Source organism: Schistocerca gregaria, chromosome 2 (genome assembly GCF_023897955.1).
Source record: "Schistocerca gregaria isolate iqSchGreg1 chromosome 2, iqSchGreg1.2, whole genome shotgun sequence".
In the NCBI taxonomy this organism is placed as follows: Eukaryota; Metazoa; Arthropoda; class Insecta; order Orthoptera; family Acrididae; genus Schistocerca; species Schistocerca gregaria.
The window spans coordinates 849,685,737-849,698,815 of NC_064921.1; the positions used below are offsets into that span (position 1 = coordinate 849,685,737).

The window sequence follows — 13,079 nt, forward strand, 5'->3', positions numbered from 1 at the left end:
ACAGCCACAGGAGAAGGGCTAGTATTATAATATACTTCACAGCTTCTGTAGAGGCTGCAGCTATCTATAACTAAATACCATCTGAAAAAGAGTTGCACCAATATCTAGGCAAATCTTGGTAAGATATGTGGTACAAAGACTGGCAACTTACTTCAAATGTACAAATATGTACAATTGGGTACTTCACAATACTCAGAATAGTAGTATCCGCCAAGTCCGGCATCGATTAGTGCCAAGTCCGGCATCGATTAGTGCCAAGTCCGGCATCGATTAGTGCCAAGTCCGGCATCGATTAGTGCCAAGTCCGGCATCGATTAGTGCCAAGTCCGGCATCGATTAGTGCCAAGTCCGGCATCGATTAGTGCCAAGTCCGGCATCGATTAGTGCCAAGTCCGGCATCGATTAGTGCCAAGTCCGGCATCGATTAGTGCCAAGTCCGGCATCGATTAGTGCCAAGTCCGGCATCGATTAGTGCCAAGTCCGGCATCGATTAGTGCCAAGTCCGGCATCGATTAGTGCCAAGTCCGGCATCGATTAGTGCCAAGTCCGGCATCGATTAGTGCCAAGTCCGGCATCGATTAGTGCCAAGTCCGGCATCGATTAGTGCCAAGTCCGGCATCGATTAGTGCCAAGTCCGGCATCGATTAGTGCCAAGTCCGGCATCGATTAGTGCCAAGTCCGGCATCGATTAGTGCCAAGTCCGGCATCGATTAGTGCCAAGTCCGGCATCGATTAGTGCCAAGTCCGGCATCGATTAGTGCCAAGTCCGGCATCGATTAGTGCCAAGTCCGGCATCGATTAGTGCCAAGTCCGGCATCGATTAGTGCCAAGTCCGGCATCGATTAGTGCCAAGTCCGGCATCGATTAGTGCCAAGTCCGGCATCGATTAGTGCCAAGTCCGGCATCGATTAGTGCCAAGTCCGGCATCGATTAGTGCCAAGTCCGGCATCGATTAGTGCCAAGTCCGGCATCGATTAGTGCCAAGTCCGGCATCGATTAGTGCCAAGTCCGGCATCGATTAGTGCCAAGTCCGGCATCGATTAGTGCCAAGTCCGGCATCGATTAGTGCCAAGTCCGGCATCGATTAGTGCCAAGTCCGGCATCGATTAGTGCCAAGTCCGGCATCGATTAGTGCCAAGTCCGGCATCGATTAGTGCCAAGTCCGGCATCGATTAGTGCCAAGTCCGGCATCGATTAGTGCCAAGTCCGGCATCGATTAGTGCCAAGTCCGGCATCGATTAGTGCCAAGTCCGGCATCGATTAGTGCCAAGTCCGGCATCGATTAGTGCCAAGTCCGGCATCGATTAGTGCCAAGTCCGGCATCGATTAGTGCCAAGTCCGGCATCGATTAGTGCCAAGTCCGGCATCGATTAGTGCCAAGTCCGGCATCGATTAGTGCCAAGTCCGGCATCGATTAGTGCCAAGTCCGGCATCGATTAGTGCCAAGTCCGGCATCGATTAGTGCCAAGTCCGGCATCGATTAGTGCCAAGTCCGGCATCGATTAGTGCCAAGTCCGGCATCGATTAGTGCCAAGTCCGGCATCGATTAGTGCCAAGTCCGGCATCGATTAGTGCCAAGTCCGGCATCGATTAGTGCCAAGTCCGGCATCGATTAGTGCCAAGTCCGGCATCGATTAGTGCCAAGTCCGGCATCGATTAGTGCCAAGTCCGGCATCGATTAGTGCCAAGTCCGGCATCGATTAGTGCCAAGTCCGGCATCGATTAGTGCCAAGTCCGGCATCGATTAGTGCCAAGTCCGGCATCGATTAGTGCCAAGTCCGGCATCGATTAGTGCCAAGTCCGGCATCGATTAGTGCCAAGTCCGGCATCGATTAGTGCCAAGTCCGGCATCGATTAGTGCCAAGTCCGGCATCGATTAGTGCCAAGTCCGGCATCGATTAGTGCCAAGTCCGGCATCGATTAGTGCCAAGTCCGGCATCGATTAGTGCCAAGTCCGGCATCGATTAGTGCCAAGTCCGGCATCGATTAGTGCCAAGTCCGGCATCGATTAGTGCCAAGTCCGGCATCGATTAGTGCCAAGTCCGGCATCGATTAGTGCCAAGTCCGGCATCGATTAGTGCCAAGTCCGGCATCGATTAGTGCCAAGTCCGGCATCGATTAGTGCCAAGTCCGGCATCGATTAGTGCCAAGTCCGGCATCGATTAGTGCCAAGTCCGGCATCGATTAGTGCCAAGTCCGGCATCGATTAGTGCCAAGTCCGGCATCGATTAGTGCCAAGTCCGGCATCGATTAGTGCCAAGTCCGGCATCGATTAGTGCTAACTGGAATCAGTAACTCTTGCAAATACTCATATGTAACAATTTGTTGGGGGATATGAAATGATATTACGAAATAGGCTCAATCATAAGTAAAGCTTGTGGGAGACTGGTTCATCGATAGGATACTAGGAAAATGCAGTCAGTTTGCAAAGGAGACTTGTGAAAAATCATTTGCATCTTTTATATTAGAATACTGCTTCAGTGTGGAACTCACAGCTAAAAGACTAACACAGGACACTGAACATATACAAAGAAGAGCAATATAAATAATCAGAAGTTAGTTTGACTCACATAAGGCAATCACACGAATTCTCAAAAACCTGAACAGGCACACCCTTTCAAACAGACAACATATCCAGGGTAATCCTGCTCACAATATTATGGAAAGGTTACTTGCTACTCACCAGTCACAGATTGGCACAGAAAGTGAGCTTACGGCCAACAAGGCCTACAGCGGAAATAGGCAATATACATACAAACACACTCACAAACACAACTCACGAACACATGATTACAGTCTCTCATTGCTGACAGTCTTTTTGTTGTGAGAGCCCGCAATGAAGCATCTCTGCTTTACAGTGAGTAGCATGTATCCTTTTCATAATATTGCTCATTCTGTCCCAAATTTTCCATTGTTTGAAATCCTACTTACAAACTTTTATAACTGTTCCTTCATCAATTAGAAAAAAGGGATAGGTTGGGAAGATGGAGCAGGCAACTGAAGATCATAAGATAAGAGCCTGCCTTTTTTAGGACAAGGGCACGCAAGGATGAAGAGGGAGATGTTAGAGAGTACGAGCTACAAAATCCAAGACAGTACTTTGGGGAGCACTGTGTCAACTCCAGCCAGGTATGATAGGAGAAAACAGTTTAAGAACCAGGAATTGTCTCTTAACCTGCTTCGTGTATCAGCAGTGCTCTAATTTCAGTTTCTCAAGATCAGTTGTAAGACACCTACTACAATTTGAAACATGTAGCCACTTTCTTCATTCAAAGACTTGTTTTATTCAGCTCTCCACACCCATCTATTTAATTCAAGTCTCCATCACTACACAACTACTGCAACCCACGTCCATTTGAGCCTATATATTGTATTCAAGCCTTTGTGTTCCTGTACAATTTTCTCTTCTATATTTTTATCCACTACCAAATTAGCCATCTCTTGATACCTCAGGATGTGCCCTATCAACCTGTGTGTCAAAGCACACATCTCTTGAACACTATTTTCTACATCTTCATTCATTACCAGTGGCGTAGCGTGGTTGTAAAGGTTGGGGAGACTCTGCAGTTATTATAGGGAGACAAAAATAATACAATAAACAATAATTGAAACAAATGAAACAAAATGCATCAAATAAAAAACAACAGCTACTACTACTACTACTACTACTACTACTACTACTACTACTACTACTACTACTACTACTACTACCACCACTACCACCACCACCACCACCAAAAATAATAATAAATAATAACTAACTTCTAGAATGAAATTTTCACTCTACAGTGGAGTGTGCGCTGATATGAAACTTCATGGCAGATTAAAACTGTGTGCTGGACTGAGACTCTAGCTGTGAGGACAGGGCATGAGTCGTGCTTGGGTAGATCAGTCGGAAGAGCACTTGCCCTCGAAAGGCAAAGAACCTGAGTTTGAGTCTCAGTCCGGCACACAGTTTTAATCTGCCAGGAAGTTTCAATAACTAACTTGTTCAAGAAACGATGAAAATTTTTTAGAACCCCAGCAGCAAGAGACGAAGCACTTATATTTTCTTGTACAAAAGTGCAAAACACCTGTCTTTTCTTTCCACGAATACGTCTATAACTCGGTCTACAAAGATCTGATCACTGGATCTGTGGCTAACGAGCTCAAAAACGACAGCCGGATGTTGGGCATTGAATTCCTTAAATAATTCTTCACTGTATGTGCATTTTCAACTTCTCGTGGAGTAATGAATAATTCTTCACTCTTTTAAGAGCACTCATGCTTCGTTCACTGCTTGTTATAGTTGCGGGTAGGGTCAAAATCAAACGCAGAAACTTCGAAGTTTCTTCATACATAAACGAAGTCTAAATCATTGATGGCAATGTACTTTAAGAGGATTCTTGGAGATAAGTATTTTCTCATCAGCATTTATGTTACACAGTTCATTTTTAAGTTGTTCTTGTTTGAAAAAAGAATACTGTTCTAAGAATTGAAGCAGTTTCAATTTTTGGAATTCTCTTTGATATTTCAGGAAACACTTTTCGTTCAGGAGTTCAACAAACTAAATTTGGGAAAACCTTCTTTCCATCTGAACAATTTGCAAATCCAGTATGTCTTAAGTTAGTGCCCTGAGATATGTCTTGACTGTCACAGAATGATAAGTTGCCATTCAAACACAAGCTGCATTTAATGCATTCATCAATGCATGTTTCCGTTCTTAATTGTCACTAGTTTCTCAGAACAGTTCTTATTTCATCGTGGCAAGCAGTTATACTGACAGATTTTGACTGAAGAACATTAAAGAGATGATCAACATATATCAAGCAACCTCGGTAGAAGCAAAACAAGTAGACAAACTTACGATCATTCATCCGTCGTTTCATTCCCAAGGCACAGCTCAAAGATTCTCGGTCCCACTGAGAGTCTGTATCATCAAATATATAATTAAAAACACTATATAGCTCTAAGAAATGACTAGATGGTCTTGAAACTGCCCTGGAACGAAAGTTCCAGCGAATGTTGCTTGCAGGTGGCAGCTTAAATCCTTTCTCAGTCAGCAATACATTTCGTTTTGATGATTTGCTGAAAAACGAATGGAATGCAGTAAGACCACTTACAAACATGAGTACTTGTCGTATGATTTTGGAGGCGTGTAACTACCAAATTCAGTTGGTGTGCATAACAGTGAATAAGCAGCGCATAGGAACAGAACTGCTTCACCAACTGTTGCAGTCCTCTTTCTCTGCCCGTCATTAGTGAGGCGACATCTTATGTTTGACTAACTACTTTTCCTTCCACATTCCATTCTTTCAATACTGCAAGAATAATGTTTGACACACCTTCAGCAGTTTTATCTCCAGAAACATAAAATCCAGCGAATCTCCCTCAATTTTGTCTGCAATACAGTGTTGTTGTTGTGGTCTTCAGTCCTGAGACTGGTTTGATGCAGCTCTCCATGCTACTCTGTCCTGTGCAAGCTGCTTCATCTCCCAGTACCTACTGCAACCTACATCCTTCTGAATCTGCTTAGTGTATTCATCTTTTGGTCTCCCTCTATGATTTTTACCCTCCATGCTGCCCTCCAGTACCAAACTGGTGATCCCTTGATTACTCAGAACATGTCCTACCAACCGATCCCTTCTTCTGGTCAAGGTGTGCCACTAATTTCTCTTCTCCCTGATTCTATTCAATACCCCTTCATTAGTTATGTGATCTACCCATCTAATCTTCAGCATTATTCTATAGCTCCATATTCCGAAAGCTTCTATTAGCTTCTTGTCTAAATTATTTATCGTCCAAATTTCACTTCCATACATGGCTACACTCCATACAAATACTTACAGAAACGACTTCCTGACACTTAAATCTATACTCAATGTAACCAAATTTCTCTTCAGAAACGCTTACCTTGCCATTGCCAGTCTACATTTTATATCCTCTCTACTTCGACCATCATCAGTTATTTTGCTCCCCAAATAGCAAAACTCCTTTACTATTTTAAGTATCTCATTCCTAATATAATTCCCTCAGCATCACCCGATTTAATTAGACTACATTCCATTATCCTCATTTTGCTTTTGTTGATGCTCATCTTATATCCTCCTTTCAAAACACTGTCCATTCTCTTCAACTACTCTTCCAAGTCCTTTGCTGTCTCTGACAGAATTAAAATGTCATCGGTAAACCTCTAAGTTTTTATTTCTTCTCTGTGGATTTTAATACCTACTCCGAATTTTTCTTTTGTTTCCTTTACTGCTTGCTCAATATACAGATTGAATAACATCGGGGAGAGGCTACAACCTTGTCTCACTCCTTTCCCAACCACTGCTTCCCTTTCATGCCCCTCGACTCTTATGACTGCCATCTGGTTTCTGTACAAATTGTAAATAGCCTTTCCCTCCCTGTATTTTACCCCTGCCACCTTTAGAATTTGAAAGAGTATTCCAGTCAACATTGTCAAAAGCTTTCGCCAAGTCTACAAAGTACCTGAATATTTTACTCATTTAACTCCTGCATTACACGTCTAATGTTTTATCAGCCTAAATCGATATGAAATTCCAGTTCTGAATTTCAGGTTTTATTTTCTGATTAACTGTGAAAGTTATCACTTCTATTACATCATCCTGTATATCTGGAGAAGCTCCTTTAAAGGCTGAAGATGATGACAGATGGTCTCGAGTTTACTGCTCTCCTTGAGCTAGTAAATCCAAAAAACCAGATAGTTACTTTTCTTGCTGGAGGATTCGTCTTCTCGACGGCCGCAAAAGGCTAGTTCTTGTTTACAAAGAAATACAATTGCCTGAATAAGACGAGCCAATACTCTCCTGCTGGATGCATCTTGTTTGTTGTATTTTATTGCTGTCAGACAAGCAGCTTCAGAAAGGGCGTGCTCAATTCTACGTTTGCCCAATAACTGAAATGATTCTTTGTTCTGCAGGTGATGTTTTGATATCTGATGCTTCTGTGCTTTCCTGTCAAAAGTTCTTTATTGTACAAATGCCCTCACTGCATTAATCCTTTTCACCATCAAACAGAAGACATATATAACAATATAATCTGTTATTAACTGCATTCCCAGTCAGCCAAGCATACTTTTCGTACTAGGCTGTCTGAGATGTGCGTTTCTGTTTCGCTTCACTTAAAACTACACTGAGTATAGGAGTAGGTCATTTGTCATTAAATTCGCACTTTTTTTCGTACATTAATGTAGAAAAAGGAATTTTTAATAAAAATTCTGTAAGGTGTTCAGTTGCTGGTTCACTCATGTTGGTGACAGCGAAAATATGCACTAAAATCACACAAGAATAACTATGAACACAAACCGCGCGACTTCACTTCCGTGTTAAAAGCCAGCATAGCAGCGGCAGAGACTAGTCTCGATACCTCCTAGCAAGCGCAGAGCACTGGCCTTTGTGGAAGGGGAAGTGGAGGGGAGCCGAGAAAGCCACTAACGCTCAGGCACACACAGCCAGGTAATGGAAGGGAGGCAGTGATTGAGAGCAGTCGAGTCTCAAGCAGGCAGATACACCAATACTCAGGGCGCGCGCTACAAAACTGATGTCTTCGCACATTTAGTGCTCTTAGCAGAAAGTTGTTTATATTTTTGTTATGAATTATTGAATCTGTTTTAAGCACGAATACAGGGTAGACTAAGTCTCAAAGTCTCCCCTCACGCTACGCCACTGTTCATTACCTGGTCCATCCATCAAGCTATGGCCAACCAATCCCCCTCTGCTTCTTTATGAAAGGAGTAAACAAGAGACTGTGTGAGTATAAAGAAAAGACTGCAAATGTTTTAGGTTTCATTTAGCAACTATCTGTAGAAGCACCCACTACTTACATATTTATAAATACTGAAACTGACAAATTTAAACTTAAACTCTTAATATCTTACAATGAAGAAATTAGAAATTCTGTGACCACAGTAATTCAATATAAACATGTTAGTACCTTTATTGCCCGCAGTGGCAATTCTTCAGCAAGTGCAGAAAAGCTGTAATTTTCATTAGCAGACAGGATCAAAGCTTCTGATGTGTTCCTTCTGTGTAGTAGGATTACATGGATTTTTTTCCTGTAATTAATCAATAACATGTTTAGGAAATAACCTAAAAATGTTTGTAAAGACTTAAGACACCTAAAAGACTAAACACAAGTTAAATAAACCCTCACCAACTTGGACTTCAATAATATTCCATGATAACTTGGAATTAAGTGAAACACTGCCTTGCTATGGTGAACATCATTTGTGCCCAGCTAATTTATTGCAAAATTTTGAAGTCAACTGCTCCCTTCTCCATTCCCCTTCAGCATACATCAAACTCACATCCTGCTTAGTTCACTTACAGAAGCCACCATGATGAGGTGTTAAATTATATCTCTGTGACTAATTACAATTTTGGTACTATGAGAGTTAGGGGTAAATATAAATCAGTAAGTTTACAAGTACTTGATAAAATCTATGCCAGTATTTCTGGCAAAAGTGTTGCATGACAGAGTTTGGTAATAATGACTTTTTATGACATTAAGAAAAATGGCAATACAACTTCAGCCAGATGAAACATCCACAAACCAAAACCACACACTAGACCCAAAACTGACCACCACTGATGGCGCCACACTGTCAACTCCTGTTAAGAAGAGTCAAATTGTAGACTGCAACAAAGACTTGCACGCAAATTACGCAAAACTGGTTTCAAGGATAGTACTGTAGGACTGTTTAGATTTCATAATCAGAAAATATCTCTAACACAAAAGGATGTGTAGAAACAGATGTTTAATCATTTGACGAAGTAGGAGGTGTGATCAAAAAGCAACAGGAATACTGTAATTTTGCAGGTTTTATACAACAGTTTTAAAAACTATTTTTATTCTTTTTGGTACGCATATTCATGAGTATGTTTGCATTTTCAGGTGTTTTGGGCATTTAGTTTATTGCTGATAATCAAAACATTGTACATGTTTTCATGCGCTGGGGAAATTTTTAGTTATGAAGAAGATTGATCAAATAACCTGCATTACACTCTGCTTGAAAAACGGAATAAAGTGCAACACCACACTTTAAATGTTGACCTTGGCTTTTGGTGAAACTACTACGATTAAGACAAGAGTTTAAGAGTGGTACAAATGTTTCAGAGTGGATCAAGGACACAAAAATGACTGCCCTGGACATCCTAGCACATCAATTACTGATGATAATGCGGGGAGGGGAGGGGGGGTTCTGCAATACTGCCAAATTAACATCACACAGGTGGCTGATAATGTCGGCATATCCTTTGACTCACGCCAAGCAATTTTTTTGGGTGTTTCGGGCATGGAACATTTAGGATCAAAATTTGTACCAAAAGTGTTGAATTTCGACCAAAAAATGTCGCATCAACATCACTCAGGAACTGCTAATCAGGAATTGCTGACTGAGGTCAACAACAAACCAGAACTTCTGACGATGGTTATAACAAGAGACGAAACATGGGTACATGGGTGTGGCATGGAAACGAAGGCCCGATCATCCCAATGGAAACCAACTGAACAGCCAAGACCGAAAAAAATTCTACAAGTTCCATCACATGTGAAGGTTCATCTCACTGTTTTCTTTGATTACAATAGGATATTGCATCATGAATAACTGTCTGATGTCATGATGTTGTTCGGACATGGAGGAGATACAGAGAGACAGGAACTTTCGATGACATGCCTCACAGAGGCCGCCCAAGGGCTATTACTGCAGTGGATGACCACAACATATGGATCATGGCTCAGATGAACCCTAACAGTAACACCACCATGTTGGATAATGCTTTTTGTGCAACCACAGGACATTGTGTTATGACTCAAACTGTGCGCAATAGGCTGCATAATGCGCAACTTCACTCCCTACGTCCATGGCGAGATCCATCTTTGCAACCATGACACCATGCAGCGCAGTACAAATGGGCCCAACAACATGCTGAATGGACCGTTCACGATTGGCATCACGTTCTCTTCACTGATGAGTGCCACATATGCCTTCAACCAGACAATTGCCAGAGTTGTGCTTGAAGGCAACCAGGTCGGGCTGAACGCCTAAGACACACTGTCCAGTGAGTGCAGCAAGGTGGAGGTTCCCTGACATTTTGAGGTGGCATTATGTGGGGCCAACGTAAACTGCTGGTGGTCATGGAAGCCACCGTAATAACTGTACGATACATGAATGCCATCCTCCGACGGATAGTGCAACCATATCGGCAGTGTATTGGTGAGGCATTCGTCTTCATGAACAATTCGTGCCCACTTTGTGCACATCTTGTGAATGACTTCCTTCAGGATAACGACATCGCTCAACTAGAGTAGCCAGCATGTTCTCCAGGCATAAACCCTATCGAACATGGCTGGGATAGATTGAAAAGGACCATTTATGGACGACATGACCCACCAACGACTGAAGGATCTACGCCGAATCGCTGTTGAGGAGTTGGACAATCTGGGCCAACAGTGCCTTGATGAACTTGTGGACAGTATGCCAGGATGAATATAGGCAAGTATCAATGCAAGAATCTGTGCTACTAGGCATTAGAGGTACCAGTGTGTACAGAAATCTGAACCACCACCTCTGAAGGTATCACTGTATGGTGGTACAAGATGCAATGTGTGGTTTTCATGAGCAATAGAAAGGATGGAAATGTTTATGTTGATCTCTATTCAAATTTTCTGTGCAGCTTCTGCAACTCTCAGAACTGAGGTGATGCAAAACTTTTTTTTGGATATGTGTATAAACCCAACTTCCCTGAATGCCCCACTGTAATTTGTTACTGTGCTCCCATGGAAAGAACCTAACCAATTACCTGTAGCCTAACTCCCGTATTAAAGATATGAGCCACTTGTTTCACAGACTACCATACTCCACCGGATCACCACATGGATCATTAGTCATCACTTAAGACCACCTCCCTACATACCAAAATGCCCACGTACATGGACTTATCACCATCAAACTATACCTCTTCATCCTATATCATTGTGACTTCAAACTCTCCACCTTATTGTACAGTTAACAAATTGCATCCCCACGTGTAGCTACTTCACCTTTCAGGAAAAGAAAAACAAATCTGCAGAACAGCACCCTCCTATAACAAACTCTTTATAGGCCACTGGGAGGAAGCCTACATAGCCTCTAAAACCCCAAACCCCTTGCTTGGTTCAGGTTCATTGATGATACCTTCCTGATCTGGACCCAGAGCCACATCACCCTATCCTCATTCCTCCACAGCCTCAACACCTTCTCTCCAATCCACTTAACCTGTTCCTCCTCAGGCCAATATGGCAATTTTCGATCCACACCTCTGTCCATGCCAAGACTGTAACCAACAGTATCTGCATTTTGATAGCTGTTTCATTCCCCACTGAAAACATCACTCTCATACAGTCTGGCCACCCCTGAATTGCACATCTGCAGTAAGGAGAATCCACTTTCCCAGTATGCTGAAAGTCTTATTAAATCTCCAGGCAAGCACTGTTCTCAAAACCAACCTGCAGATATATTTCCCACACCATACCCTCACCCCTAATCCTCGCACAACCCCAAAAACTAACTGCAAAGGAGCACCCCCTTATCTCCCAGTATCATCCTTCACCAGCTTCCTGCTCAAAGATGAGGAACATCCTACCCACAATAATTCCCACCCATCACAAAGTGCTATTCAGTCAGCCCCACAATCTAGACAATGTGCTGCTCCATACTTACGTCACACTGTCTCCCAATCCCTTGCCCCATGGTTCATACCCCTGAAAAAGGCCCAGGCACAAGAGCTGCTCAATACCCTCATTCCGCAAATCCCACACAAGTTCTGTCACTGGCTTATCCTATCCTATAACAGGCAGGACCATATGCGAAAGCTATCATATATACCAGCTCTGCTGCAATTTCTGCATAGAATTTTATGTGGGCATGACCAAAAAACCAGTGGTCCTCCCAAATATAGAGCTGACAACCCAGTGGCAAGACACATTGAAATCTTGCCCCCATCTCTGCAAGCCCCTGCCCTACACTCACCTCCACTCTGCCCTAGGGCCTTAACTCTCACTGTACCCGCTCCCTCTTCTCCGCAGTTTCCTTTTCCTGCATTCTGTTAGCCCCAACCGATCCACTCCTACTTGTCATTGTTATTGTGGGCTGCACAGACTCACCAGTGCTGATGCCCTTGTCGCATTCCTGTTCCGTGTACCTACTGCCTCTCTCTCTCTCTCTCTCTCTCTCTCTCTCTCTCTCTCCCCCCCCCCCCCCCACATTCCTATTCTGTGCAACTGTTGCCTCCTCCCAGCTGTCAGCCACCCGTCCCTAAACCCTTGCCCCCACCTTTCTCCTCCATCCACACAAGAAGTGACAGAACTGCAGCTCTAGCAAAGTGTAATCAGGTGGCACAATGTAGTAATACAGAGAGAGAGAGAGAGAGAGAGAGAGAGAGAGAGAGAGAGAGAGAGAGAGGAGGTTGGGGGGGGGGGGGGGGGGGACAAATACACCCGAATTAAGGCTAGCAAAGTTTCAGCTCTGATACGTTGCCATTGACTATCATTCAGTGAGTTGTTTTCTTTACTCTAACTTCCCATCTTGTTTTTATTTCATCACTACATACACTGTATGTTATTTTCCTAATTATAGCTCCAGATAACTGAGAAAACATTTATATAGCTCAGACTTTCAATAATATGAACAATGAGTCCAAATCTGTGAGGTTTCATTACATAGTAAAAAACTGTGCACTATAAAAATTAAGAGTATTGTGAAATACAGAGGAAAGTTAGGAGGAAATTAGATAACTAAATTACAGGAGATACAAAACATTACGAAGTGCATAATAACAAATAATAATTTAGGCAGACACTTCACTAATTACAAATATGGCATACAGGATTATTAGTGAGAGTGAGGGGTTGAAACAAAGTGTTGTTTTACAAGACTGCTCTAGATTAAAAAATACTCATGATCTCGTTTCGCAAAAGCATGCAACATATATGTCCCTGTTTAGCAGAGTACCCTTTCAGTCCAGAAATTTTTGAGACTATATAAAAAAAAGTTTGATGTTTGTTTTAATGTTTCATCCTACCTCCAATTGAATGACACA

The 13,079-nt window shown here is 42.7% G+C and overlaps 1 protein-coding gene across 2 annotated transcripts in view; it reads right to left on the bottom strand.

The window, feature by feature from the left end:
• Window positions 1-13,079, bottom strand: part of LOC126335218 (meiosis regulator and mRNA stability factor 1) — a 219,294-nt gene that overhangs the window by 172,356 nt on the left and 33,859 nt on the right. For both annotated transcript variants that reach the window (XM_049998246.1, XM_049998245.1), the window contains one exon: window positions 7,936-8,056. In XM_049998246.1, the coding sequence (XP_049854203.1) occupies window positions 7,936-8,056 (121 nt within the window). The remainder of the gene's footprint in view (window positions 1-7,935; window positions 8,057-13,079) is intronic.